Source organism: Phalacrocorax aristotelis, chromosome 1, assembly GCF_949628215.1.
Source record: "Phalacrocorax aristotelis chromosome 1, bGulAri2.1, whole genome shotgun sequence".
Classification (NCBI taxonomy): domain Eukaryota; kingdom Metazoa; phylum Chordata; class Aves; order Suliformes; family Phalacrocoracidae; genus Phalacrocorax; species Phalacrocorax aristotelis.
This window is the reverse complement of record NC_134276.1, coordinates 160,283,798-160,311,589: the sequence shown is the minus strand read 5'-3', so window position 1 is coordinate 160,311,589 and position 27,792 is coordinate 160,283,798. Positions and strand designations below refer to the sequence as shown.

The window sequence follows — 27,792 nt, the reverse complement described above, 5'->3', positions numbered from 1 at the left end:
GCCCTAAGCAGCACCACTAAGAGTGATCTGAAGGGAAGCAGAAGTGGCTTTGTTCTTGTTTTGTGAAGGAAGGGGGAATTTTATTATACAAAATAAGCTTTGAGGAAGTTTTGACATGGCAGAGCAACATGAAAGTCCTATGGGATGGAGAACAGCTTTCCCAGTGTTCTAGCATGGGATACTTCTGTGCTGATCTGTGAGATGATGTTATGGGAAATCAGGAGATATTTTTGTTAATTGCTCTTTTTTTTAAAAAAAATCATTTACTATTTGGAGGTTAGTACTAGGTGAAAGAGAAGCATGTATTTTTTTGCCTCTACAAATGCAATGCTGATATAGCCTTCTATTATGGTGTGACTGGCTGTGTCGACGAAGGGAGAGCAGTGGATGTTGTCTATCTTGACTTTGGTAAGGTATTTGACATTGTCTCCCATAGCACCCTTATAGACAACCTAAGGAAGTGTGGGTTAGATGAGAGGACAGTGAGGTGGGTAAAGAACTGACAGAGCCAGAGGGCTGTGATCAATGGGGCAGAGTCTGGTTGGAGGCCCATAACTAGTGGTGTTCCCCAGGGGTCTGTGCTGGGTCCAGTCCTGTTCAACATACTAATCAATGGCCTGGACAAAGGGATAGAGTGTAACCTCAGCAAGTTCGCTGATGATACCAAGCTGGGAGGAGTGGCTGATACACCAGAAGGCTGTGCTGCCATCCAACGAGATCTGGACAGGCTGGAGAGCTGGGCTGAGGGGAGCCTCATGAAATTCAACAAAAGCAAGTGCAAGGTCCTGCACTGGGGAGGAACAACCCCATGCACCAGTACAGGTTGCGGGCTGACCTGCTGGAAAGTGGCTCTGCTGAGAAGGCCCTGGGAGCACTGGTGGACAGCAGGCTGACCCTGAGCCAGCACTGTGCCCTTGTGGCCAAGAAGGCCAACGGTATCCTGGGGTGCATAAAAAGGAGTGTGGCCAGCCGGTCGAGGGAGGTTATCCTCCCCCTCTACTCCACCCTAGTGAGGCCATATCTGGAGCACTGTATCCAGTTTTGGGCCCCCCAGTTTAAGAAGGACAGATAACTTCTTGAGCAAGTCCAGGGGAGAGCTACCAAGATGATCCAGGGATGGGATCATCTCCCTTATGAGGAAAGGCTGAGAGACGTGGGTTTGTTCAGCCTGGAGAAGAGAAGACTGAGGGGGGATCTCATCAATACTTATAAATATCTGAAGGGTGGGTGTCAAGAGGATGGAACCAGACTCTTGTCAGTGGTGCCCAACAACAGGACAAGGGGCAATAGGCACAAATCGGAACACAGGAAATTCCACTTAAACATGAGAAATACCTTTCCTGTGAGGGTGACAGAGCAGTGGAACAGGCTGCCCAGGGAGGTTGTGGAGTCTCCTTCCCTGGAAACGTTCAAAACTCGCCTGGATGCAGTCCTGTGCCCCCTGCTCTAGGTGTCCCTGCTCAAGCAGGCGGGTTGGACAAGATGACCTCCAGAGGTCTCTTCCAACCCCTACCATTCTGTGATTCTGTATGCCAAGAACCACAAAACCCAAACATTACGGAAATTCTCATCAACTTTTAGCATATATTTGATTTTTAGAAACATGGAGCAACTCTGACCTGGTACAATGACATTATGCCTTTCTTTAGCTTACATAGAAACAACTGATCTGGGTCATTCAAAATATCTGTCCAGGTGTGGCTCCTGTTCCTAGTGTGGTTATTAATGGATGCTCAGGCACAGTGCAAGTGCTCCTTCCTGACCCCAATGCAGTCACAACCCCTGAATGCATGCTCTGGAGCAGTCGCCGTGTGAATCCGCACTGGGCTAACGGTTGCAGCATAACGATTAGAATAAGGAAAAAACTTTGTTTTGTTTTGTTTCCAGTGGTTGCATAGCCTGCTAAGCACGTCACTGTGAAGCAAGAGCTTGTCCTCTGCAGTTGGTGGAGCTCAGGCTGAGTGCGAGGGACCACAGCCATCTGGTGGTCAGAAGTGAGCAGGCAGCATTATTTCTTTTTAAAATAGCAGCATTAGAAAACACTTGTAAAAAGGGAAAGGTATTTAAAGGAATTCTTTGGAGTGATGTAATTTTATTTTTTTGACAATCATAAAGCAGTTTTTGCCAATGCGAAACTCCTGGCCTCTACTTGAAATGATCCCTTGCACACCTGGCAGGTTCTTTTTCCAAGTTCTTCCTCAAAAGAAACCTTGCAAAATTAGTCAAGCTGTTATAGGTATAATCTATAGCAAGTGCAATGGTACTAACTTGGGCATGGAAAGATTCCATGCCCTCATCCCCATTCTTCATATTTTCAGTTGCTTGAAAAAAAGAGACGTCATCCCTGTAGGGTAAGTCTATGCACTGGTGGCCTGCAGTAAAGAGCATAGCGACCATGGCTGGCTGCATGGTGGGGAGGGGGCAGGCTTGCCCAGAGGGCCACGGGCAGCACTCTGAATTTTCACCTGTTGGTGGTTGCTTCGAACTGACCACACTTGGCAGCCACCAAAAACCCTTCCCACCTCTTTGCACCGTGATGAAAATAGCAGCGAGCCAATTCCCCTGCGCTCAAGTCTTCCTCGGGGTTGATCTCCTCTCGGCTTTGCCAGCTCCTGTGCTGGCTGTCTGGGGGAGGGAGAAAACATGTTGAGGGTGAAGAAAGGGTCCTTACCCTGAGGTGGGCTCAGGGCATCACAGGGGCAGCAAGAAGGAGCTTGAACTCCCCATGCTTGGGGTATATATTCAGGGGTGACTTAATTTCGCTTTCAAGGGAAGCCGCAGGCAATGCAGCAAGGGTGCTGAAGGTCCCAAGAGCTTCAAGTGCTCACTGAGGCACAAACCGGTGTCCAAAACATCACTGGTGTGAACAGGCTGGTGTCCCTTGCAAATGCTGACTGGTCACCAGAAGCCCTCCCTTCCCTGCAGAGCCAGGCAGCCTGGGTCCAGGCACTTGCAAGAGGGTTTGGGCATCTGGCCCCTTGCTCTGGACACCCTTCTGGCCCCACAGTTGCAAAACCCACCAGCCTGGGCTCCATCATGCATCTGCTCTTGCTTCCTCTCCTGCAGGTGCTCCAGGAGGGGAAGCCTAGCATTTATTTATATTTATATGGTCCAGAGGAGGGCCACAAAAATGATCAAAGGGCTGGAGCACCTCTCCTGTGAAGACAGGCTGAGGGATTTGGGGTTTTTCAGCCTGGAGGAGGCTGCAGGGAGACCTTATTGTGGCCTTCCAGTACTTAAACGGGGACTATAGGAAATATGGGGGCAACCTCTTTAGCAAGGCCTGTTGTGACAGGACAAGGGGTGATGGTTTTAAACTAAGGAGGGTAGATTTAGACTGGATATAAGGAAAAATTTTTTTACTGTGAGGATGGTGAAACACAGGAACAGGTTGCCCAGAGAGGTAGTGGAGGACCCCATCCCTGGAAACATTCAAGGTCAGGTTGGATGGGGCTCTGAGCAACCTGATATAGTTGAAAATGTCCCTGCTCACAGCAGGGGTGTTGGACTAGATCTCTAAAGGTCCCTTCCAACCCAAACCGTTCTATGATTCTATGATTCTGTGATTTGGCCGTTCTGCCTTTCCCCCTTGTTCTCTGTTTTTCTGTTGAGACTCACAGGAGGGAAGCTGCAGGTGCTCTCAGACCCTTGCGTGTCAGCTTAGAGCCCTGTCTCACAGGAGGTACCTGCCCTTGCAGGTCTGCAGCGCTGGTGGGGCAGCTGCACTGGCCTGTAGCTCATGGGCCCTCGTGGTCTCTTGAGTGCCCGCCTGTGGGTCATGCTCCCAGCACAGAGCCTTTGGTGCAAACTCTGCATGCTCTGGCTGGGGTGGGGGAAGGCTCCTCTCCAGGGAGCTGAGTTCTGCTCTGGGCTTGCTGCAGGGGTGACAGCAGAGGCCAGAGCCAGCACTGTGTGGGCAAACCCAGCCTCTCCACCCAGGTTTCACTTCCAGCATCTGCTGGGACAAGGATGCTTTGGAGATTAAAAAAGGAGGATATTCCAGGAAGCTGTAAGCATGGTAAAAATGGACTCATGATATAAGTCTGCAGCTGTGCCACTCCGCAGGATTTACCGGTATTTGCCACATGAAACCCTCATGCAGTTGGTAAGGCAGAAACCCATGGCTCTTAGGCTGTGCTCTTCAGAGAGAGTGCTTTGCGTGCTCTGTTTGATCTAAGCCCTTCGTAGGTGAGGAGCATGGGGTCCTGTGGCACAGTGAAGTCCTGCTGGAGAACTAGCTGTGGGAGGGGGAGCAGCTCAGAGGTGAAGCCATGACCCTTAAGCTTCAGGCAACTTCCAGAAGAGCCACTTGTGGCCTCATCAGCAAGATGGGGCAGGACAGCTGGCTTTTAGGCTCATTAGGCTGGGCTTTCCCCTCCCCACCACCTCCAAAATATAGCATGCACACCCTGGTTTGAGGACTGCTGCCTAAAGAGGGTTGTATTAAATATATAACACCACCTGGTTCAGAAAGGAGGGGGTCTCCTTTGGTTCCTCCCAGAGGCACTGGGAATGCAATGGAATTGGAAATGCCGATTAATTTTTCCAGGGATGCTATCTGCTGTCTGTCTTGGAAAGCTGAAGAAGACGCAAAGCCTCCCTCCGTCCCACAGTGCTTACAGAGGAGGAAACCCAGAACCCTGCTTTTTCCAGCCCTGCTGCCACCAACTGCAGACCAACTTTCCTCACAGCTCTTATCCTCAAGCTTCTTGCCTGAGCTTGGTACAGCTGAGACTGCAATACAGACATGGGGAGAGGGAGGTGTTGAGGTTTGGACAACTTCAGCTAATTTAACTCCTTCCTACAAGTCTGGGGCTCAAATGACACTTTCAACCTGTTCAACCTCCTTTTAAGAATCCTTCCCCCAGCTCCCAGTCAGCCGGACACCAGGGGATGGCATGGGGACAACTGAGGATGCCCAGTGGATACCAGAGACCCCTTTTATAGCAACTATATTTCTTACATGTCTTTAAGAGATTCATGGGCTACAAGGTGGGTATTTGGATCTGGTCACAAGGCAGAGAGGGAAAGGAGAGGAGGTAGCTTGCCCTCTTGCTATTTTGAGATGGGATGTAGTCACCTCCCCAGGAGACTGCTAAAAAGCAGCAAGCACCTGCCTTGGCTTGCAGCACCCTCAACCCCATGCCGTGCCTCGCCTCAGCACCACGGTGCCCTTTCCTTTTTGTGGACAGCAAACATGGCTGCATGTTTGCACCTCTCTTCTCCCCCCCCAGGGTCCTCCCCTCCCCTCCCCACACCAGCACTGACAGAGCATGCATATCTTCAAGGAAGGCTCAAGACTTTGCTCCTTTAATGTGCAATAAAAAAAGGCAGTTCTCCCACACTCAACAAGAAATCCCACGAGCAGGAGCCCCTGTATTGGTGCCCTCCTCCCTGGCTGCCTTTCACAACTGGGCAGTGTGTGCAGTTTCCTCAGAAGGGGGTTTCTCCCCATGTGCAGAGGAGCTCCCGGCTGCTGCAGGGCTGCTTTGCTGGCATGAGATGACCGATGTCTCGCTTCACCTCTGTGCTCACCAGCTGAACAAGCTACCCCAGCAACAGGATGTTCTCGCTGGTATAGTAGTGCCTATGTAAGGGCCTCCTGCTTTAGGGAACGCAGCTCTTCGTCCCCAGCACACACTGCTACCCGGAGGGAGTCTATAGCATTGGCCTGATCGGAGGTTCAGAGAGTCTCCCCACACCACGGCACGATTTAGCAGAAGGCATCAGGGGAAGTGAGAGAGGGAGGTGGGATTGCACTGGGGAAAGAGGGGAGAAAAGAATAATGATGGGAGAATTAAATTAACTGCAAAGAGTTTGCTGAAGGCACATCCTACCCCATAGCAGACAGCCCTGTCAGGCTGGGGTACCGCTTGCAGCTCAAGGCCTGTGTGCAGCCAAGGGCTTTGGTAACTGGCTGTCATGCAACGGAAACATTTGGGTTGTGGGCAGGATTCTGGATAAACTGATGGGGAGGGGGAGGAAAGGAAGAGAAGTGGTTGTGGGTGGGAAGGTGTTGCATACCACAAGCACTTGTGCAAGAGAGACTAGAGCAACAGGGCACCTCCACCATTAGTGTTCCTCCGCCGCCTGTAATGCTCTGCATCCCCAGGCTTTCCAGACTAATGGTGGCAGGCAGCAGGCTGGAGATCTGTTCTAGGGGGCAAGGAAAGAGGCAGGCAGGAATGACTTCAGCAGCAGAGTGCAACCTCTCCGGTTTCTTGGGCAAGATCTCTGACTGCTTCACTGGAGAGGGGGATGGGGAGCTGCTTCTACTCTGCCTACACTGTACCAAAAAAAAAAAAAAAAGCCCACTGAACTCCCACATTCTCTAGCAGCTTTGAAAACCCCTTTCACAAGTCTATTGTGTGACATCCCTAAACAAAACAAAGATTATCTGAAACCTGAAAGCAGCTTAAAAATAAAAACAACTCAAAGGGAAAACAGGAAGAGAGTGGAGGAAGGGGACAGAGTCCTTCCCCTGCTGGCCCCTGGTCGGAGGCAAGCAAAACAGCACACACAGCCTCTTGCTCCCCAGCACACCAGTCCATAGCATTCACAAGGCAAACATAGCATCATCTTCCTTTCCTTGCTTCCGATGGTGGCTGGCAGCAGGAGGGGAGACAGATGTCCCTGCTGAGGAGCTGGACAAAGTGGGTAGCCGGTCCGCAACTTTTGCTCGCTCTTCCAGAAACTTGTCAAACTCTGGGGCAAGAGAAGAGCAGAGCATTAGCAAGGAGGGAGGTTTCTGGAAGAGTCAAGGTTGGCTGACAAGTCTTACCTTCACTGGTGACACCTTTTGCATCCTCTGACTCTCCCTAGGGAAGGAAGAGAAGGGCATGGTTAGAAGCCAGGTAGACAAAGGCACCTCCACAGCTGTGATTCTTTGTCTGCAGGGAGGGAGACAGGATAGTGCTCCTCACACTTCTGCAGTACCGACATATTAGAGTGGCCCTGAGCCTCAGCTCATTAGCTAAGCCTCCCGGAAAGCTAATTAAACTGGTGTGGTATCCCAAACTCTGTGTCCTTGGCTTTTCCTCCCCTCCTTCCTCCGAGCAGCCTGTGCCACACATTCAGCAGAGCCAGCACTGTTGGACACTGCCTAAAATCCAGCCCTGCAGACAACTCTGGCAGGACTGCTGGCTCCTGGAAAGCTGCCCCTCACTTACCACATCAGTGGAGAGCCACTTTTCTATGTCTTCCATGAAATTGGCTTGGGGAACTGGCACCTGGGACAGAAGGAAAGAGAGTAGTGAGGCCAAGAAAAGAGAGGATGTTCCAGGAAGCCTACTCTGCAAGAAGAAAGGCCAACCCAAAAGCTAACCCTCTTGCTCCACCGTTCAGTCAGCTCAGGCCCTTCCAAATCCAGCCTGTGCCACTGCAAAGCTCTCCCAGCTACCAATACCACCGCTCACCTGCTTCCTCTGCCCCATCCACACCCAGACACTCATCATTTCCAGGCTACGTGCCATTAAAAGCATCTGGGGTTTGGTGGTTGGCTTTGGGGTATTAGTACTGGACCAGGCTTTCCATTTTGGTGAGGACTCACTAGGTAGAAGTTGGCTGCTTGTGTCAGGCAGCGAGAGAACAAGAAACATGCTTTTCTCCACACCTCCTCCCTTCTACAACCCAGTGATAGTCCGATGTCAAAGTCGGTGATGCTGAAGATATCAGACATGCCAAGTTTAGCACCACATTAAGGGGGAAGGCACCTGCCAAGAAGTGATTCCCTGGTAGGATCATGGAGCACAGCAGGATTTGACATCACATCAAACCACAGAAACAGACCCATCAAAGAGGAAGTCTTCTACAATTAAAGGAAATTTTACTTCCTGTAGGGACAAGGATAGCTCACTTTATGCAGCAAAGAGACACCTTCCTCGTGGGCAGAGATAACCCTGAAGGAAACCAAGTCTGATTCAAAACCCCAGATCCTTTTCTCCAATCACAAGCTCCTGAACAAAGCTGAGCAAGAAGCAGCCCTTGCTATAGGCTCCACAAGCATAAGCGTGAGAGAGTATTTGTGGGAACTCATTTATTAGTCTCCTAATACGTATAGTTCCCTTGCTCTCAGGAAAACAGCAAGATGAAGAAAAAGAGCAATGCCTTCTTACCAAGGACAGGCAGATTTCCCCAAACCAGGGAGCAAGTGCAGGTAGTTACCACAGCTGGCAGATGGATGAATGACAATGGAAGAGGATGTGTCAAATTAGGGAAGTGTCGAAGCGAACTGGCTTTGTCTACCCAGAGAGGAACTCTTTGGGGTAAAGTGCATTCAAGCCAACAGGACAGCATGTGAGGAGACTTCCTAGAGCAGACATCAGTCTGGAGAGAGTGCCCATTTCAGGAAGACAGGCTAACAAGCTTCAGACCTGGGAGTGTGTCAAAGCCTCAGTGTGCCTGAGGGGATGTAATTCCAGGAATTCCTGCTGCCAAAAGACCAAATTCAACAGCCTGAAGGCTCAAACGCTTTAGCTAGAGGAGGCCTTGAACAGGGTAAAAGCCAGAATGTGTTCTCCTCCAAATGGGGCAGCTTGTGCTGAGCAGGAGAGGCTGCAGGGGGAATGAATGGTGGCAGCCTTCCTCATGATGCCACCGGTGACTGCCTCTTCCCCAGACACCTGCCCCTAAACAGGCCATCCTCTAGCTCAAGAGTGGCACATGCTCATGCTCTCTTTGCCTCAGAACTCCTAGGACTTTTTCCTACAGACATGTTGTCTTGAGGAAGGGCTGACGCTCTGCCTGCTTCCTTCCCAACCCTGGTCTCCACTACTGGCCCAGACCAGGGTTGTACCATTCCAGTTTGCAGTCTCTGCTGATGTCTGCTGCGCTTCCTCACGTGCTGTGTCAGCGCCACCTCTAGTTCTGCAGCCCCAGCCTCCTTTCTCCCTGCTGGCACTCCATGATCTCACCATGCCTTGCCGCATCATCCACTTAGTCAGTTGGCCTCCATCACTAGAGGTACCGGACTCCCCCTGGTCGAGAGAGAGTCTGCACTGAAAGCCGCTGTTGCAGAGGGTGAGGGAGAGGGGAGGCAGTGGGTTTAGAGTGGGTTTAGAGTGGGGAAAAGAACACACTAGTACCGATGGCCTACTTCTCTGATGGCAGAGAGAAGGCAATTGGACTTGGAAACTTGCTAAAGAGGAATAAAACATACATTCCCAGGTGCAAACTTCCCTGGAGATATAAGAAGGCCATCTTGTTCCTGACTGAGTCAATCCCAGACTTTCCACAGTTCCCCACCCCGGGGCTTCAAGAATGAGGTATATAGCCCAGGTAGGAAATGCAGGTTGGTGGAGACTGGGAGTTAGCATCAGTCATGTTAAACAGTTGATTTTTTCCAAATAGACAGCATATTTATTGCACTGATGAGCAAGGAGGATACTCTCATTCCTGGGGATGCACTAAAAGCTCTGTGGCCACTTACCGTTCCTGTGTTCTGCTGCCGGGCATCCAGGGCTCCAGCGAGTCCTTTGGAGGCTTGGGGATCTTCGTACTTTACCCTGAAAGCATGAAGTTAGATAACACACAGCCTGATGAGCCTGAGAGGGAAGAGCAAGAACTCCTACATATATATTCAGTGCCTTTGACTGCACAACTTTTCATCTCGTCAATCTGCTCGCAAGAGCTTCTAGAAAGGTGCGCAAAACCCCTGATAAAGGTGTAGTCCACCACAAAACAGACTAATCTACTCACTACAGCATCACTGTGGGATACCACAGGACATCCCTGGCACGTGATGGGAGGATGACAAGGCATCATATAAAAACAACCGTCCAACAGACTAAAACACAGACTTAGAGAGCTAGGTGCATCAACCATGACATTAATTTTCTCTGGGGTTGACTACAGAAGAGAGATAACTAACACAGACTGACCAGAAGATTACAGCTACTTTAGAAAGGATTTGAGCAACAAGCACCTACACACCCACCTACCTTCACACGAACAAACAAAGCTCAGAAACATTTCTTTAACTGATACCACTCCAGAACTGATGGTGGCAGAGACTCACTGGTCTATGCTACATCAGAGATGAGACTGGATGATCAGAAGAGCCTAGTGTTGCTTCAGGGTCTCCAAATGCACTATTACAGCAACCTCTTTCCACACACAGACATACGTCACCCATAATCTCCCTCATCCCATTTCTGTGTCCCCTCTAGGATGCTACCATACATGCTAATACACACGTCACCATTTGATCCATGCAGAGTGGGGAAAAAAGTCCGCCCATGCTGGGAGAATGAAACCTCTCCCAGAAACTCTCCGCAAGTCTCCTCTCCAGCTGCTCCCAGGCCCCTTTTCGCAGATCCAGCAGACCATCAAGTGGAGCTGTTTTTGTTGGGGGCCAGGGGCTTGGGCCACTGGCGCTCAAACTTCTCAAAGAAGTGCTCATCAGTGAAGGGGCCGCTGTGGACAATGGCATCAAGGATGAAGTACAATGCTGCTATCATGCCACTGATGAGGAAGAACGGCAGGAAAGGCTTGAGGTGTTTCAAGCATTGCTTCGCCGAGACACACATTAAGCATGGGGGGGGTCAGGAACAAACCCCAGTGGCCCTGCCTGTGTCTCCTGCCAGCACGTCCTGTCCGGGAGTAGCAGGGCAACAGGTCTTCTCAGACGGAGGGAGACACTGAGAGCAGAAGCTCGTGAGTGAAATGTGATGCCTGAGCCAGTGAGAGTAGAGGCTACCTGGCAGGAGTGCAAGTGCAGGCAGATGGAGGGCAGTGAGGAATAAATAGATGATGTCTGGTAACTTGTGCAGAGATCACAAGCCTCAGTCTGTTAAGGATTGCGCCACAGCTGAGAGGATATATTCCACCCCTGCCCAGATCTCCCACAGCCTCCAGTACTGAGCACATACCAATGGCTCGGGTTTCAGCCTCAGACTGGGTGCAGTTGGCACCACTGTTTTTGTCATGGACTGCCTCTGCCCTCACACAGCACATCCCCCAGTAAAAGTGGTGGGGAAACCCATTGGCAAAACACATGAAGTCGTGTGTAGGCCACGGGTTTCCCCACCACTTTTGCCAGCTGCAGTCTGAGGCAGAGGAATGAAAGGAGACATCCTTAAGAGACCTTAACTTGCTACTGCTCAGCTGCAGAGCAAGGCACTCCAGTGGATAGAGATCAGGAGCACAGGTCTTTGAGGGCTGGAGGCAGACATGTGGCCGTGGGCTCTACTGCTTGGTAGCTGATGGAGAGCAGTGGATGACTCTGACAGGCAAAGCAACATGAGATCAGCCACAGTCTCTCAAGCCAAAGGGATCCAGTCAGCACAGCTCTTGTCAGCTCCTCCCAGAAGAAGGATTCAGGTATCCATTATTTGCAGTAGAGAAAAGATCTCTTTGGTTCACCCAGTACTATGGAGACCCAACTCTTAGTGCTTTACATGAGGAGGTCTCAAACATACTATGGAGGAAGAAACATCAGTCCGACTCACCAACAGGAAAGCTGAAGCACAGAGCAGTGCCCTGCCTTGCAAGCCACAACTGACTGCATCCTTCCTGCACTCCAGTTCAATACTCTGTCCATTAGGCTGCACTGATATTTAGCAGTTCCCAAATTCAACATCACCCAAGTTAGGGGACATGAGTTCAGAGACAGACATGAAAACTCAGCCAGTCCCACTGCACACCTTCCTCTCCAGACACTGAGTCTCCCCAGCACATGCGGTACCGCTGGCCCTACATGCAGAGACCCACTTCCTTTTCCCCATGCCCAGGAGGACACTGTGAAGGGGAGACAAGAGCAACAGGAAGAAGGACTGGGAAAACATAGGCCATCCCAGAAACACTGTGCATCAGAAGAGTGCATTTCTATTGCATCCTACTGTCTGCCAGTGATAGTGGACAACCCCCACCCCCCCACCCCCTTGGATACAAGGTGTGTTAGCGTGAATCTAAGGAGTGTTGTATATGTTTAGTTAGCATGAATCTAAGGGATATTGTATATTATTAAGTTAGTGTGAATATAGACTCTTTCCTTTTTGATTAGGCATTGTTAATAGTTAATCTAAGATTAGGGCCAAGATCTCTTGGCCATCAGCTCACCCATTTAATTAATGACAAGCATTTTTTTTAGAAGAAAAATGAGTGACAGGCGCTAAGAGAAAATAAATATAAGTTGTTTCTATGTAACAGGAGTTAGGATGCCCCATCCGTCAAGATCACCAAGGACCCCTGAAGAAAGAAAAGCATGCATGGAAGAAACCAAAGCGGAGCAAAGAAGAGTAACTCAGTGCCAATTACATAACTTATGTAGATTAGAATGAATATGTATGAGATAAGTAGAACATGTATGGCCATTACTGTATAAATATGATAAGGTAGCTGGCTTTGGTGTGCTTGAGTTGTGGGAAACCACCAAGCACCCAGGCTTGTGCAACCCTGAAATAAATTTGCAGTGTCTCTCCTGAGTGTGTGATTATTGGCTCATTGCACACCAGGCGACGAATCCCCTTTTCGGACAGCCCCAGGAACTGCTGCTGGCTGGGGACACAGCCCCAGTTGCCCTGAGCCCTCCCCCCTTGCAAGAAGGCAGGACAGGGCAGAATGGGCTGCTACACTCACTCTCTGCGCTGCTCAGCCAGCGAGCTGCCACGGGTCAGGGCAAACATGTCAAACTCCTCTTCCAGCTTGCCAGAGGTGTCAAGGGAGTGCAGCCCCGCGCTCACGCTGCTTGAGCCCAGGTCTGTGGGAGAGAGAGCAGGGTGAGCAGGCAGCACAGAGCGGTAAACAGAGGCTCATAGGCTTGGAGTTTCTAGGTGGAAAGCTAGCATCAGAACAGGCTAAACTGCTCTAGGCCCACTCATCGATCCTGCCCCTCGGCTGCAGCAGTCTATGTGTGTGTGCAGTGTCATGGGTAAGTAACAGAAGCAGTTTCTTTGCCTGCTCAGCAGATATTTTTAGCTCAGTCTCAGGCAGCAGCAGCAGCATCAACTTATTGCACTGATGCTGAAGGCTCGATGTTCTTGGCCATTTAAGACAACTCAGAGGGAATTGCTCCATAACCTGTGGAAGAGGATAACCTGTGCTTCTGGGCAAGTACCTCTGAGAGAGATGAGTGGATATTCATGACTCAGGTGTCATCTGAAAAACCCTGACTTGAAAAATATCTCCACTGTCTTGTCTGTAAAACCAATTTTGCCAATATTCTGTAGCTGCACCCAAGCTGTACTGAAAGTGCTCACAGCCAGCGAGAGCTTCAGGCAGTGCTGTGTAGGTTGTTGGTATGTCCTGAAGACCCCTCAGGAATTCTCAGGCTTTCTGAGTAGACAACCTGTCAAATCCTTGTTCCTGAGCCCAAGATGCTCACGGCTTCTTTTGCAGCACAGCTCAGCTGCTTTTCTTCTCCCTGACCTCAGTGGTCAGCCTGACACCACAGAGCAAGAGAGGCAACTGCACTGCTGCTAGGCATTGGAGAGGGAGCAACTTTCTCCCCTGCCCTGCTGGAAGGCCCAGTCCGTAGCCATAGCCTAATGCTGAGGTCCTTCTTAAGTCATGCCCATCTCCTGCACAACATGAGGTGTATATGTTGAGACATATACTTGTGTGCCTTGGGGCATATACAAGTTTCTGCATGAGTTTACTAGTTGACAATACACCCTATTTCTCTAGGTTTCTTTATGCATGTGACTAAATAATTCTGGGAGGTGATTCAAGAGCATGAAAGGATTCTCAGAACAGCACAGGAGAAGGACTGAGGGGAAAACTGCATGGCAACATACTCATTCCAGCCAGCTGAGAGGAAAGGTTGTTGGTGACTTCAGGCTGTCTCACTGCAGAAGGAGTACTGGGTCCCAGGTCAATCAAGCTGTTCTCTGCCTCATTTGGTGCCTTTGGAGAGAGAAAAAAAAAGATGGTGGAGATTTTCTGATGCCCGGATGCCCTGACCCTTCAGTCCTAGCCCATTAACACTGAAGAGGGAAGCCCTTCTGTACCCATCAGTTGTGAAGCCTGTCCTTGTGAGAAGGGGACAGTGACCAGTGGGCTGGCTGGGAATAGAGTCCCAGGGCAGAATACACCTTGGTAGCCAGCCTCCCAGCTCTGCTGGATGTAAGTATGGTAGGTGCTTCTTCAGAGACCGGGCCAGTGCTCAGAGGACAGAGGGAGGGTCATATGGGAATTGGTCCTCTCAGTGTTCAATACTGGAAAACCAAAACTGCTGCTGGTCTGCTCGTGCTCTTTGGGTGAGAGGAAGGCTCCCACCGGCAGGGAAGGAGAGGCTAGCAGTGGGAACTGGAGTATCCTGCACACCAGCGTGGCCTGATGCATCTGGGCTGGGAGAGCAAAACCTGCAGCTTGTAAGCGGGGCTGGCTGAAACTCTCCAACTCAGCAGGACACAGCAGGGCCTGCAGGATGCAAATCAGGCTGCACAGAGGGGGAGTTGCTCTGAGTTACCTTAACAGGCTGTCCTGTCCGAAGACGCTCGAACCTGCAAGAATGATGACAGGATGCATTTCAGTGGTATGTGCTTATTCACCCACAGCCCAAGAGATTTTTTATCAGGTTTGGCACGGTCTGTCCTTTCCTACATACTAGGAAAGGAGGGCCATGGCTCAGGGCCCGGTTCTCCCTCAAGACTGAAGACACCACAACAAGACCCACAGAGTTGATGTCTCCTGAGAGGTGGTGTGAGGAAGCTTCTTGTGATCCTGCAGAGCTACTTCTAACCAAAATGTTCAAACCCAGCTCTCCATAAAGACACAGGGACTAAATTCTCCAGACTTTATCCTATCTTATGAGATGGGTTTGATGAAATGGAAGGAAAAACAAGGGGTGCTGACCCCACATAGGCAAGTCCCTTCTGTCCCTGTCTGCCTCAGAACTAGAAAACCAGCTCTTTCCATCCAGCTTCCTCCTTCTTCTTCTGGGTTATGCCACAGGGACGTCTTTATATTCCATCAGTAGCTTACACAGCAGCTTTGAAGGGGCAGCAATAAATCAGCAAAAGCTGAGAACTGTCCTTGTTCTCAGAGATGGATGATATAGACTGATACATCCTGGGCATTATACTCATGGGCAGATGAAAAGGGTGGGACAGAAGGCCTTCAAGGAGCAGTAAACTCTTGTGGAAGAGCAGGGCAGAGAGGGAGGAGAGAGGTACCTTTCATGGCGCAGAAACACATTGTTGAGGTTGTCATTGATGAGGAGTAACTCCTCGGTGAGTTGCTCGTGGAGGATACGGGGAATCAGCTCCAGCACACGCTGCTGCATGGCTCTGCATGTCCGATTCAGCTCCTGCTCACAGCATGGGGAAGTTACCACAAAGGTCAGGCTAAGGCTGAGCACTCATAGATTTGGAAGTCTGACAGGGACAGGCTCCAGAGGCTACCGGCTCTGTCAGCAAGGGTTGATGGGCAACAGATATTGGTGTGAGAGGTAAACTGAGTCTGAACTTTACAGACAATAACTGTATGCCTCTTGCGTAACACATCATCCAGAAAGAAAGGCCCTCAGGGACTGCAAGTCCTTGTGTGAGATGATTCCAGCCTCAACAGTACAACTTCCCCTGGCTGTTGAAACTCCACCTTCCCTTTGTCTCCCTCACCCCATCACTCCTTGATAAGCCCCACACTAAACTCACCAGCACAATTGTTCTCCATGCCTGGCATGCATAATGTCTCAGTCCATCAAGGCATTGCTAAATTGAGCTGTGTGTGCCAGCCCTCTGCCCCACCAGCGTTCCTTACTTGCAGCAGCTCCAGGTCGGAAGGCTCGGCCTGAGATGGCACCAGCTCTGTCAACATCTCTGACATGACCTTCATGTTCCCATTCACCACTTCCAGCTCACTGCGCAGCTTCCCGATCTGCAAAAGGGAGGGGAAGTAACTGCTTGACCTGGGAAGACTGGGGAGACAGCTGAGATAGCTCTGAATGGCGATGCACCGCATGTGTGTGTATGTTCGCAGAGCTGAAGGGAATGACCACTAAGGAGCTCATTTGTCACTCCTTGGTTCAGCTCTTGGGAGCTTCCAGCAGCAGAAGGAAGCTCCATTACTTACCATCAAGATCACTTGCTGGTAACAGATGCCAGGCCCTCACCCAGGACCTCTGGCCACTAGCCTTGATTTTTAATAGCCAGCATGGGCTGCTGTTATGATTCAAATCTCTCCCCAGCTAGCAGCTCCTGTGTGGCAGCCACTCAAAACATTTAATTTCCAAAGCAGCATAAGAGGGGAAAAAAGTGAATTCCCATTCAAAAGGCAAGCCTGGGATAAGCGTACAATTGAAGCTTTATCCCTGTGGTTTCATAAGCTGCTAATGAGCCTCCTGAGAACAGTTTCTAGCCTCTGTTCTGCAAGGGGATGCAACCTACTGACAGCTGGAGGTTTGGTGCTGAACATGGTGTCATATGAGGTCAGGGTGAGGAAGCAGAAGAAACAATGGCGAAACAAGAGGGAAAGCCCTGGCCTTTGGAAACCACATAGCCAGACGGGGTTGATTCATATAAAGTCAGCAGTGAGGCAAGATAAACAAAGATGATAAGGAGGCATCTACTGAGCAAGCTTTTGTTGTACTGTACTATAAAGACGTCGCTCAAAACCTCTGTGTCTCAGTACCCTAGTTACCAATAACCAGATCTTCCCTCTACTTGCAAGCAGCTCTGCCTTAGGAAAACACGACCACTCTGTGTTAGTGGTATACCAGCTCATCATTGTGACCAATGCTCTCAAGGGACTATGCTTTGGAGGAACAGCTCCTTGAGGACAGAGGCTGGGGAAGGACGAGGACAGCAGTCCCAGAACAGTGTTTGTGAAACATCCCCCAAATGCAGGGAGAATCATCAGCAGCATGGGGCTCGTGTCCGACTCACCTGTTCTGGTGTGGGTGTGATGGGCGCGTTGCTGGATGTGCCTCTCCCGGTGGGCAGGGTAACAGGGTGGAGGATGGATTCTATCTGCTGAGGGGAGTTGACCGCAGGTGAGTTCTGTCCGGACTGGGAGTCGGAGCTATACACAGTCTACAGACAGAGGTGGGAAAAGCAGCAGAGAGAAGGTGTTAGACACTCACAGCTGACAGGGCACTGCAATTAGGAGAGGAATGTTGATGGCAACCTGCCATCTGCTTGAAATGGCTCTTTCAGCAAAGAGGCTGTCCTGGAGCTTCTCACTCCCCAAAAGCCCTCAAAATGCAAGCCAGAGTTCCTGAAGTCCCTTCATAGCTCCAGAATGGCAGCTGCCCAACACCCTTCTCTTCAGTAATGCTCCCGTACCCTCTGTGGCGTGTGGATGGGTGACAGCATGTCCAGATCAGTCATGGGGAACTCCAGGCCCTTCCGTCTCAGGTCTTCATAGACAGCAACGACACCAGTTAAGTCTGGTGAGCTGCGGAAGGCGTCTGCCCATGACTGGGGAGAAGGAGACAGTACAGCCCATCATTATTTACAGTAGTCTTCTGTACAAATACCTTTAGACAAACTCTCTCTGAACTGGAGCAGATGCTTAGCTTCTTGGCTCACCTGGATGAGGGTCAGCACCTTGTCATGCACTATGGCAGGTGGATTGTTCTTTGGCAGGATTGTTCTCACCAGGACACCTTCTACAAAGTCCTGGCTGGACACAAGGACATGGAAGCGATGGCCGCAGTTTTTGACACATGTCTCCAGGACCTTCAAAGGCAATGAAGCATTAGCTACAGCCTTCTCTGCCTACGTGTGTTCGCCTTGTTGGCTTTAGCTACCCGTGTCTTTTCAGCTAGGTACTCAGCTTTACAGCAGGATATCACAGAGTTAAGAGCCCTGACCACTCACCGTCAAAGCCAGCATAACTTCATGGAAGTTCTTATTCCCTACAATTCTCTTCTTAATGGCTCGGAATGCATCTTTGGGCCTGCAGGAGAAATCAGGTGAAGGAAGACCATCAGAAGGCTCAGACCCATCTACAGAGGGGAAAAGCAAAACAGGCACTGCCTCTGGATGACTCATGCAGCAGGTGACCTTCCCCACCATGTCTTCAGGGTGGCTTGAAGAAATGACTGGTAAAGCAGCTTCTGCAAGAGGAGCGGGGTCCTGCTAATGAGCGCTGTTACTGAAATTGGAGGCCTCTGTGCTGATGTCTGCAACAATTCAAGGTGTACAGGACACAACAGAGGCAGCAGTAAAAGCAGAGCTAGAAATGCACTACTCGTCGGTAGAGCAAAATCCCATGGCAGAGACACTGAAGTGGAGGAGGACACAAAAAAGCTTGGCATGGGTTAGAAGCAGGAAGCAGAGTGAGCTGCGGGATCCCTGTGTTGCTCAGAGAGAAGCTGTTTAACATTTCCCTGGAGGAAAGGAGGCTAAAAAGCAGCAGGGGAGATACAGTGGCAAAATCTTGCCTATATTGCAGGTGGGCAAGAGAGCAGCAGCATAGCAGGGTCTCCCTAACCATTTTCAAAGGGGAGAAGCACTGTGGTCTCAGCCCACTGTGGTATTCTTAGCAAGCACAAATGAACCAACATGCTCTGGCAGAGCACAGGAAGAGAGGCTGGGCTGGAAGAGCTGCAGTGCTGGAGGAGAAGAGCGGGGTGGAGACACTGAGGCAATGAGGAGGGCAGGAGTGTATCGGCCCGTGGGGCAGCATGGCTGCAATGGATGGGCATTAGCAGGGCAATGGGAGAGCCCGCCATGCCGGGAGGGTACAGCTGTGTTATCAGGCACCCAGAACTGAAACACCAAGTGGCCGCAGCTCAGGACTGAGAACTGTGGGCAGAGACAGTTGTATTTGCACCGTGGGGATGGCATGGAAAAGAAGTGGTGACAGATCTGTGAGTGGAGATGTTTGACTTTGTTTTCATACAACTGTGAAGCTGAAAACTGGGCTTGCTAATCCTCTGTCAGCATCACTGTGGGGTAGGACAGCAGGAGCGAAGCCTACATTTTTGGTTCTGTGTAGCACCTTCTTTTTTACATGCTGCTCTTGACATCTCCACTGTGAGAAGGAGCAGTCCCCCTTGAATTTACTGGCAAATCCTCAAGTCCAGAGGTAACAAGTCTGGCAGATTTCTGAACATCTCCCCACAGGGAGAGGGAGAAAAGGGCTCCCCCACCCACTTTGCGTATGACTGAGTGACTGTACATGAAAATACCTGAGAAGCGAACCCCAGCAGGACTTGCACAGCCGGAGGACTGAATAACAGCCTGAGATTTTCCTCTCTCCTCAGTCACCAGACAGCAGATTTTTACATTCCCAGAGGAGACAAAGATGAGTATGAAGGAGGAATAACCTCCTTCACATATGGAAGCAACCAATAACATGAGAAGAGAGAAAGAGAAGTATGAAGGAGGAATAAACCAAAGTGCAAAAATTGCAAATATGCCTTTGGGAGATAGGAGGCAGCCTGACTTGAATTGAGGTTTCTCTGGGGACCCCAAAGGTCTATTTGAATGGCTCCCAGTGCTCACAAGATTACAGGGAAGCATCTAACAGATGGTCTGACAGCTTTATTGTGTCTCTAGGTCTCCTAGCAGGGTCTCATCTAAGGGACTGTTGGGAAGCCTAGCTTATTACCTCCCACTAGTGTATGCTACCACTGCAGTCTAGGGATGTAGTGTTACAGAGTGTGCTGCGACCTGCTGCTGGATGTATACCCTTGCCAGCTCCCTTACCCTTCTTCAGTCTCATTAATGATGTCGCAGATCTCCATGTTAAGAGCCCAGTCCTCGCTCCGCAGGGACCCATCAGTAGCTCTCTCTGGAAAACAGAAACCAAGACACAGCAAGGCTCAGAGCAGCCCTGGTACTCTCATGGGCTGTTCAGCTGTCAGAACACCCCAGAGCCCAGCCACCTTCTCCCTGCCTTCCACCACAACACGCAAGGGGGTGAGTCTGTCTGCAAAGTCCAGGCCACCAAGTGCTCCCCGCTAGGTGTCACCACCGCAAAGCACATAGCTGGTCGGCGCTGGGGCGGGCGGTTGCTCAACTTTGTCCATGCCAATCATGCTACCAACCTACAAACACACACCGTGTGATCTCTGGTGTCCTGCACGTGGAGGGAGGGGGCTCAGCATGACTTCAGCTCCGCAGCTGGAGGAATGGGGGCTTATTTGATTTGTTGCTGCAGGGCCAGAAACTCTGAGTTTGGTCTGCTCACACTGACACGGCTGTAATGTCGATGGCACCACTCCTGGTTTGCACCAAATTAAGGAGACAAAAGAATCAACCCCCTTCTTTTAACATGGCTCCTACAAAAACAACAAGCAAATATAAACAGCCAAAGCAGGGCTCTCTTCTTTAACATTTACATCTCTCCCCTGAGCTTCTGGCCTCTGAGGAGTATGGACAGAAGTGGAGTGCAGGCTGAAGTTGAAGCAATCTTGTTTCAGCTTTGATTGTGTCCCCTTTAATTAGGAATTCCTCAGTCAGCCTTGATGTTATTCAAGGCAGAGATTTGGGAAACGGAGCAGCTATTACTGAGAGCACCAGTGTCTCCACCCTATAATCAGCCACGTCTTGGTCCTAGCCACTGACTGATTGATGCCTTCAGGGACACCACCAGCAGAGAACTGCCAGCGGGGTAGGCAAGACCCAGGCACTCTCCAGATCACGGGGAAACACAGAGACGCAGCAGATGGCCAGCAAAGGACAAGAACCATCCTCCTCAGCTCTCCCGTCCTTTTAAAAAGCCTGACTTAGCATTGGGACAAGAGAATTAAAACTGGCCAGACCGGTTTAGCACCTATCAGGTGTTCTTCAGGAGAGCTCAGACCTGCATTTTCAAAACTGCCGTCCCTGCAAAATCTGGAGCTGGCCCTTGCCGCTGTGGGTCCTCTATGCCTTTGTAGAGGCTGTTCCTCTGCAGAGCTGCCTTTTTATGCTTTTGACCCAGCAGCTAATGATCCCTCTGTGGGAATGAAATGAAATGTCCATTCACGCAGGAATGGGATAGGGCTATAACACGCGAAAAAGGAAGTTTTAAACTCCTGCCTGAGTAAGCACATCCACCATGTATTGGGATGTCCCGTTTTTAAGGGTGAGACAGAGGGCTCTTCACAGCACTGTCCAATTCGGCCTCTTACGTGTGTGTCCCTCCCACAGATTACACACCACAGCGTGAAGCTACCTATCCGCATCTTATTGCAATCCAGCCACCACCTTTCCTATTGACTGCAGAATGTATTGATTACACTGTAATTACACTGATTACATTGTGGCCATAGCCAGATGGAAGAGGGCAAACAAGGGAAGAAGAGTGGCAGAACATTCTTGATGCTCTTCCACCTTTCTGAAGGTCTGCCTACTACTGTAATATCCTGAAGGCCCCTCGATTCAGGTCAGGATTTTGTCACTTTGAGTATTAATTTTATATAGGAATCCTGGTCCTTTGCATATCTAAGCTTCCTCAGTGAGGCACAGGAGGTAGCATTGCATTGGTTGATGTGGTGGAGAGTAATACAACGAGGGCCGTGGGCTACAGCGGAGCATGTCAGATGCACCATGGTATATACCAATGGATGGGTGAAGCTGTGGTAATACACGGGGGAAAATGTTTTTCGTCAGGGCTCCTTTGCGATCAGGACTCAGTACAGTAGCAGAGCTCCAGGTTCCTTCCTGTGATACGACATGGCCAGCCTTGCCAGCAGACAGATTGCAGCTCAGGTCGGTGTGATGGATTTGGCAGATGTGGTCACAAAGCCACCCTTTACTCGTGCTCTCCTCCGGCATGCTGAGGGGCACCTCCTGCTCATGACACACTTTGGTTTGAACCCCAGCCTAGCCAGAAGTTTCTCTGTACTGTTTGCTGCCTCTGGCAATGAAGAACACAACTCAGTCACATGGGTTGCTGTACTGAAAGGAAGTCCACATCCACCCTTCTCAGCCCTGAAGAAAAACGCCACACATGGAAGGAAAAAAACCACAACTCAGGAACAGGGCTGAGCCTGCTGGGAAGCTCTGAGCTACAGAAGAAACCAAGGATGAAATGAAAACGGCCTTTAACCATCAAGTCTTTGCCATTCAAAAGACTCCCCAACCCTCCTAATCCTCATTTTCACTGTATAGAAACGTGAACTGAATCTGCAAACTCTCTTCCCTTGCTTCCCTATGCTTGGTGCCACGCAGTAACCTGCTCCCCCGCCCACCCCCCTCCTCCAAACGTACCAATCCTGCCAAGGTCAGGCAGCAGGTTTGCTTTCCAGAAAGGAATGCAAACTGTGCGTGCTCCTTCATCTGGCTGGCCACTTACGGGGAAAAGGGGCTTCCTCAGAAGTGACACACACCGCCCTGCTGTTACCCCACAGCGCTGTGGCCATCCTGCTACTGTCACCCCAGTTTACACACTGGTCAATGCAGAGCTGCAGGGAAGCAGCAAACCTGCCATAAATGCAACATAGGCTTAAAATAATACAAAGCTGGATTTGCTAATTGCTTTGCTAATACAAAGCAAGTATCAGGGCATATGAAAAATGTGACCATGAGGCATTTCCAAGGACAAAGCGCTTGAATTTACCCAGTACAGATTAGGGCCTGGCCTAGCTGGCCTTGGGAGAGGCCAGCTAATGCCCTTTTAATCCTCCTTGCTTGCTCCCAAACACTAAGGAACTGTCCAAGCCTAGTAAGATATGTTGGAGTTTTCTCTGAAATCCCGAACTTTACCCTTTTATTAAAGCCTGCAGAGGGGAAGAAAACAAAGTCTATTCATTTGTCACATGAAGGATCAGGGTGGCTGGCCCCATTTCACGAGCCATAATTAGCACATGAGCTGTCTGCTGCTCACGAAATCTGAGCCCAGGATGGCTGGGGACAGCGACAGGTCCCTAAAAAAGAGCACAGGAGGCAGGGCACGGCTGCCTGCCCAGCGCTGCGCCTCGCAGGGCTCATCAGGCAGCTCCTACTGCTGTGTGCTAATGAGCTGAGCCTGACCTGCCCATGGAGAATTTCGCCGCGGTGGAGGTTATTGGCGAATATATGAATGCCATCTCCCTCCAAGCCCGAAACCAACTGGTTGTTGAACATGCAGCAGGCCCTTCACAGGGCCGCTTCAAAGCCATACTGTTTTGGCAGCCAGTCCAGCTTCCTGGGTGTGTCACCACTGGGGTTTGCCCGATTCCAGTCTGCTGCCTCACAAATTGCTCAGATCAACTGAGAACCGCTGAGTACTGTGGTACGGGTTGAACCAGAGCATCGACTCTTTTCCAGCCTGGCATTTGATGTGCTCCTGATGACTGCAGCTAGGTTATAAAAGTTATCTGGAATCATCAGATAAGAAAGAACTCTGAGCTCGGTATAACTGACACAACAGAGCTGTACATTGCTTTGTGCCATGAGTAAATTCCACAGCTTTGCTTCTTTTCAAGTTTATTGTCTCTGCCCTTGTGGCTGGGGAGAGCCCACTGCAGGGCTGGCAATCCCAACCAGCCGTCCCTGGAGCAGCACTCTGGCAGCACAGTCAGTAGCATGGGGATGTACGGGAGCTGGGGACAGCAGATACTGCGCAGGCTCCTGTCCCCTTTGCTCCCAATCACAGATCTGAAGCATCCCTAACCAGCCAGGCGCCATTCAGAAACCCTTCGCCCATGACATGCTCTGCCATAGCTTGTCAGAGACTGTGTGCTCCTCTTCCAAGTCAGGCCCTTAATCACCGTTCCCTACAGTGCTCAGTCTCGCTGGCTTTAAATTCTTAAGCAAAGCCATCAAGCACCTTCTCACCCATTTCAACAGGTGTTTGAGGGCACAAGAATTTCATTGCAAGAGGCAGCATAGGTTCAGCAGAAAGCAACGCAAGAGTCCTTTCTCCCAACCTCCCTTCAATTCATAAACCCGCTGGCCCAAATCAGTATCCTGTACAAAGTCTCCTTGCTAAGACTCATGCTTTTGCTTCCCTTAAGGAAACTTCAGCACCAGCTCAGTCAGGACTCCACCATTCAGCTGTAAGGCTCCTCCAAAGGTGGAAGGGACAGCACGCCTTCTAGAGGGAACAGAGATATGGCTCCAAACCTAATTCAAGGATGGTGATGGACACTGACTTGTGCTGACACGGTGCTGTGGGTCTCTGAACTTCTGCTCTGTTCCTGTGATCAGCTCAAACTCTTAGGGAGTTTCTGAGAAGCACTGCCTTGCAGGGACCCATCTGGCTCCAAGAGGAGAGTGTTACTGACAGCAGCTGATAACTGCTGCCCACCCGCTCCCAAGGTCCCCACTCACAGAGGGGTGCAGGGACACCTGCAAGGTGGGAGGCGAATGGCTGTGGGGATTTTTCTGGCATATTGTGTTCCATCTGCCCCTCTTCCTCACCCACGAGCCTCTCTTACCTGCTCCCTCTTTACAGCCTCAGCTTTCCTGGTTCTCATACTTAAACCAACCCCCAACTATAAAAAATCCTCTTCATCTCTGTGCTACACCGTTACTTCTCTCCTTTGCCTGACCTCACTCCCTGAAATAACCTGTCTCTGTCCCTTTCAGTATTGCTATAATTACTAGTTATTCCAGACTTCCAGGGTCAGGAGAAAGCATTGGTGGTTTCCTGTCCATTCTTTCACCCAAAGCACCTCCCTGAACTTAGATTTTTCATTTTGAAGTTTCTCTTAGCTCCTAGTTGGAGGCACAGTGGATCTCCCTCTTGAGGGGGTAATCCAAACTGCGATGCTTCAGCACTCTGGCAATTTTCCCACTGGTCAGGCGTACTGTGTTTAGGAAAAAAAAAAACCAAACCACAAACCCAAACAATAAAAACAAATACCAAAAAACCCAAACAAACTAGTCTATATTAATCTTACTCGGGAAGAGACATCATGGTCCAAACACAGGACAGAGGCAACTTCTGTGACTAAATCTCAGGACTGGGAGTAAGAAGCTAGAAAACCTACTCCTCTGCAACTGACTCATTCTGTGACAGATCACTGAGATTATCTAAGCATCGGTTTCCTCGTCAGCAAAATAAATGGGATTTACTAGATTAATATTAATGAGGGAAATTGAGAACATTGCTGCAGTGTGCCACAGATTTTTTTTTTTTATTCCATAGCCTTCATCTAAAGCTATTTTAGACTTTATAAGCTGTATCAGGCACACATGGCTTTGCCCAAGTAATTTACAAGGATACATTATTAGCTTTCTGCAGACAGCCCAAAGCAGCAGCACTATGCACGTTTGGTGATCAGGCTCATGGGCTCAACAGGCAGCTGCCACGGACCTACCAAACAAGTTGGGGTAATTTGTGTTCCCGTCTCAAATTAAACAGGGAAGATAGCATTTCTCCATGTCCCCAGGATGTTGATAGACAATGTTCAAAAGGAGAAAACGTTCGTATTTTCAGCCACCAGCCGTTTCAAGTCCTCCACACTGAGTTCCTTTCTCATATGCTGTAATTCTTCCACCCCTTCGGATTCCCATAACCCCAACCAACCCTGGTCATTAAGATCTCTCTGCTGTCATACCTCTGGTACTAAGGACTCTCAACTCCTGTTTGACAACACCCCTGAAATATTTTTTCCTCTTCTTTGCTGATGGTATGTTGCTTGAAAATCCCTTCTTTAACCAAAGCAAAGCCCAGAGGGAACCCGCTTACAATCCAGCTGCTACACTGAGCAGAAGATCAGGAGAGCAAGAAGTGATCCGTGACATCTGAAGATAACTTCAGATTGCCTCTACCCAAACACAGAAACGTGTCTGACGTGCTCACTGAGGGCATCAAAGAGCATTCATTCTGGGAAGGGCAGGAGATGGCTTCTCCTGGAAAGCGTGATGAAACATGTGATATTCATCTGGGAAGATGTCAAAGATCATCTGGAGGTTTTTGTTACAGAAAACCTTCCCTGGTGATCCTTCCTGCACCTTGCTGTAGTGCGTCTCACCTACCTTGCCCAACACTGGAGTGTGACTCATTGCAGCGCCCTCTACCCACACCGTTTGGGCACTGCTTTGGGCAGCCTCTAAAATGAGCAGCGCATATAAAAGCATTACCTAAAGCAGCTGCTTTCTCCCTTCCCACCCCAGTCACAGCAGCCTATTCACCCATGCAAGCACACCAAAAACTACGGAATCAGGGACCAGATGTTCACAGCAAAGAGCAAAGATCTGCACAAGTGACAAAAAGCAACACTAAGCAAGTGCATAAATTTAGAAACGGCTGTTGCATGTGCTGAAGAGTCTAAACAGGCAACATCGACCTTCACATACAACCTGAAGGCACTTGGGTAATACAAAATGGGGTGAAAAAAATCTTTATTCTAAGTATTTTAAGAACTGCACCTTTATTTTGAGACCAGTGTAGATTTGACGGTCTTGTTCTTTCTAATTGTATATCTCTTTAGTCCACTTTCTCAGATTACATCCTTTGCCTTTGTTTGTCTAGTTGACCTGAGCACAGGGACTAAGAGAGACTGTGTGTCCATGGGCGCGCAAGGTCACAGAGCGGACGCTATGCTCCTGCTGTTGATCTCACGGCTGGAGCTGGTGTTGAGCCCTGTGAGAAGGCCCGTGGTGCAGGGGAGGTGCTCTCCACAGAGCCAGGGCATGGCCCTGACAGGCCCTGCTTGTCCCAGAGCTCTGTGCTGGGCAGTTCAGGGTGGGCAGCCACCCCTGGGGTGCCCCCGGGTGTTCGTCCTTCAGGTGGGGAACGCTGATCTGACCAGGTGAGCCGCGGTGCCCCAGGGCCACGTCGGCCGGAAGCCCCCGTCCCCTGGCAGCCTCCTGTCACCTCAGGGAGACCGCGGCCCCTTCCCGCCCAGAATGTGATAGGCTGCTGCAGCTGGAGCCCAGCCAATCAACATCTCCCGCTGTGCCGCCCCCCCCACCCCCCCACCCCGGTAGGACCCCGCCCCTCCCGCGAAGCCCCCAAAGAGGTGCGGGCGGGAATGGCCCCGAGCCAATCACAGACCTCGGCTTTGCCAGGGGGCGTGGTTCGGACAACCAGTCTGCGGCCCCTTTAAAAGAGGAAACTTCGCCTCACCACCTCAAGACCCCCTCGCTCCCGGATTGGCTGGCGGGACCGCCGACGGAGTCGCCTCGGGCTACGCGTCCACTAATTGGTCGGCAATGCCCGTCAGTCAGAGCGGAGGTCTCCCCTGATTGGTCGACGCCCTCTCCGTCCCGCCGTGAGGGCGGGGCCTGCGGCTTCCCGGAGGAAGGGGGTCCGGCAGGCGGGCGGGCGCCCCCGGGGGCACGGGGAGGAGGGAGGGCGAGCGCGGAGGGGCATGGGGGTGCCCTGGCGCGGGTCTTACCGATGCGCTGTCCCACGGGGGAGCTGAAGGGGTTCCCCAGGAGAAAGTCCATCGCCGCCGCCGCCGCGCCGCGATCAGCTGACACCGCTGCCGCCGCCGCTCACGTGACCCGCGCGCCAGGCCGGGGCGGGGCGGGCCCCCGCCAGGGCCCCGCCGTGACGCCAGCGGCCGCCGCCCGGGAGGGGCCCCCCGACCCGACCCGGCCCCGAGCGGGGCCGAGGCGACGGAGCGACGCGGTGCCCGGCCGACCCCGCACCGCCGCTCAGACCCTGGAAACAGGGACGCGTTCGTAACCACCTCGAATCCCCGCGTGACGCCGTCACGGCTGACGTCCCGTGTTAACACGCGCACCCCGAGCCCCGCGTAGCGCTCTCACCGTAACGCCGCCAACCTGAAGGGAGCAAAAGCCCCCCGATGGCACCTGCGGCACATACAGGTGGTCCCTCGCCCCGCAGAAAGGTCCCCCACGGACCAGCGTGGGGGAGCCCCAAACTGACACCCCAACGACAGCCTCTGGGCGACGTTGCGGACAAACGGCACGACGTAAGTCGCCTGCGAACCGCCTGAGTTGAAGGAGTTTAGAATCGGTGTGTTTTGCTGAGAAATCCGGAATGCTGGCGCTCATGACAGCTGCAGCAGTGCGTGCC

General features: G+C 51.0%; 1 protein-coding gene across 2 annotated transcripts; it reads right to left on the bottom strand.

The window, feature by feature from the left end:
* Positions 1 to 5,282: 5,282 nt before the first annotated feature.
* On the bottom strand, positions 5,283 to 27,404 carry TOM1 (target of myb1 membrane trafficking protein). Of its 2 annotated transcripts, XM_075075944.1 has the most exons (16): positions 27,146 to 27,404; positions 19,596 to 19,680; positions 17,760 to 17,838; positions 17,469 to 17,618; positions 17,223 to 17,357; positions 16,824 to 16,970; positions 15,700 to 15,816; positions 15,114 to 15,247; positions 14,408 to 14,441; positions 13,734 to 13,842; positions 12,577 to 12,697; positions 9,428 to 9,503; positions 8,913 to 8,975; positions 7,170 to 7,229; positions 6,782 to 6,818; positions 5,283 to 6,705 (listed from the first exon to the last, which is right to left on the bottom strand). In XM_075075944.1, exons 1-16 carry the CDS (start codon positions 27,195 to 27,197, stop codon positions 6,557 to 6,559), a joined length of 1,548 nt encoding a protein of 515 aa, XP_074932045.1. In that variant the 5' UTR covers positions 27,198 to 27,404; the 3' UTR covers positions 5,283 to 6,556. The 2 variants fall into 2 exon arrangements, with proteins under 2 accessions (XP_074932045.1, XP_074932054.1); XM_075075953.1 differs by lacking the exon at positions 8,913 to 8,975 and having other exon boundaries at positions 27,146 to 27,401.
* Between the last annotated feature and the right edge of the window lie 388 nt (positions 27,405 to 27,792).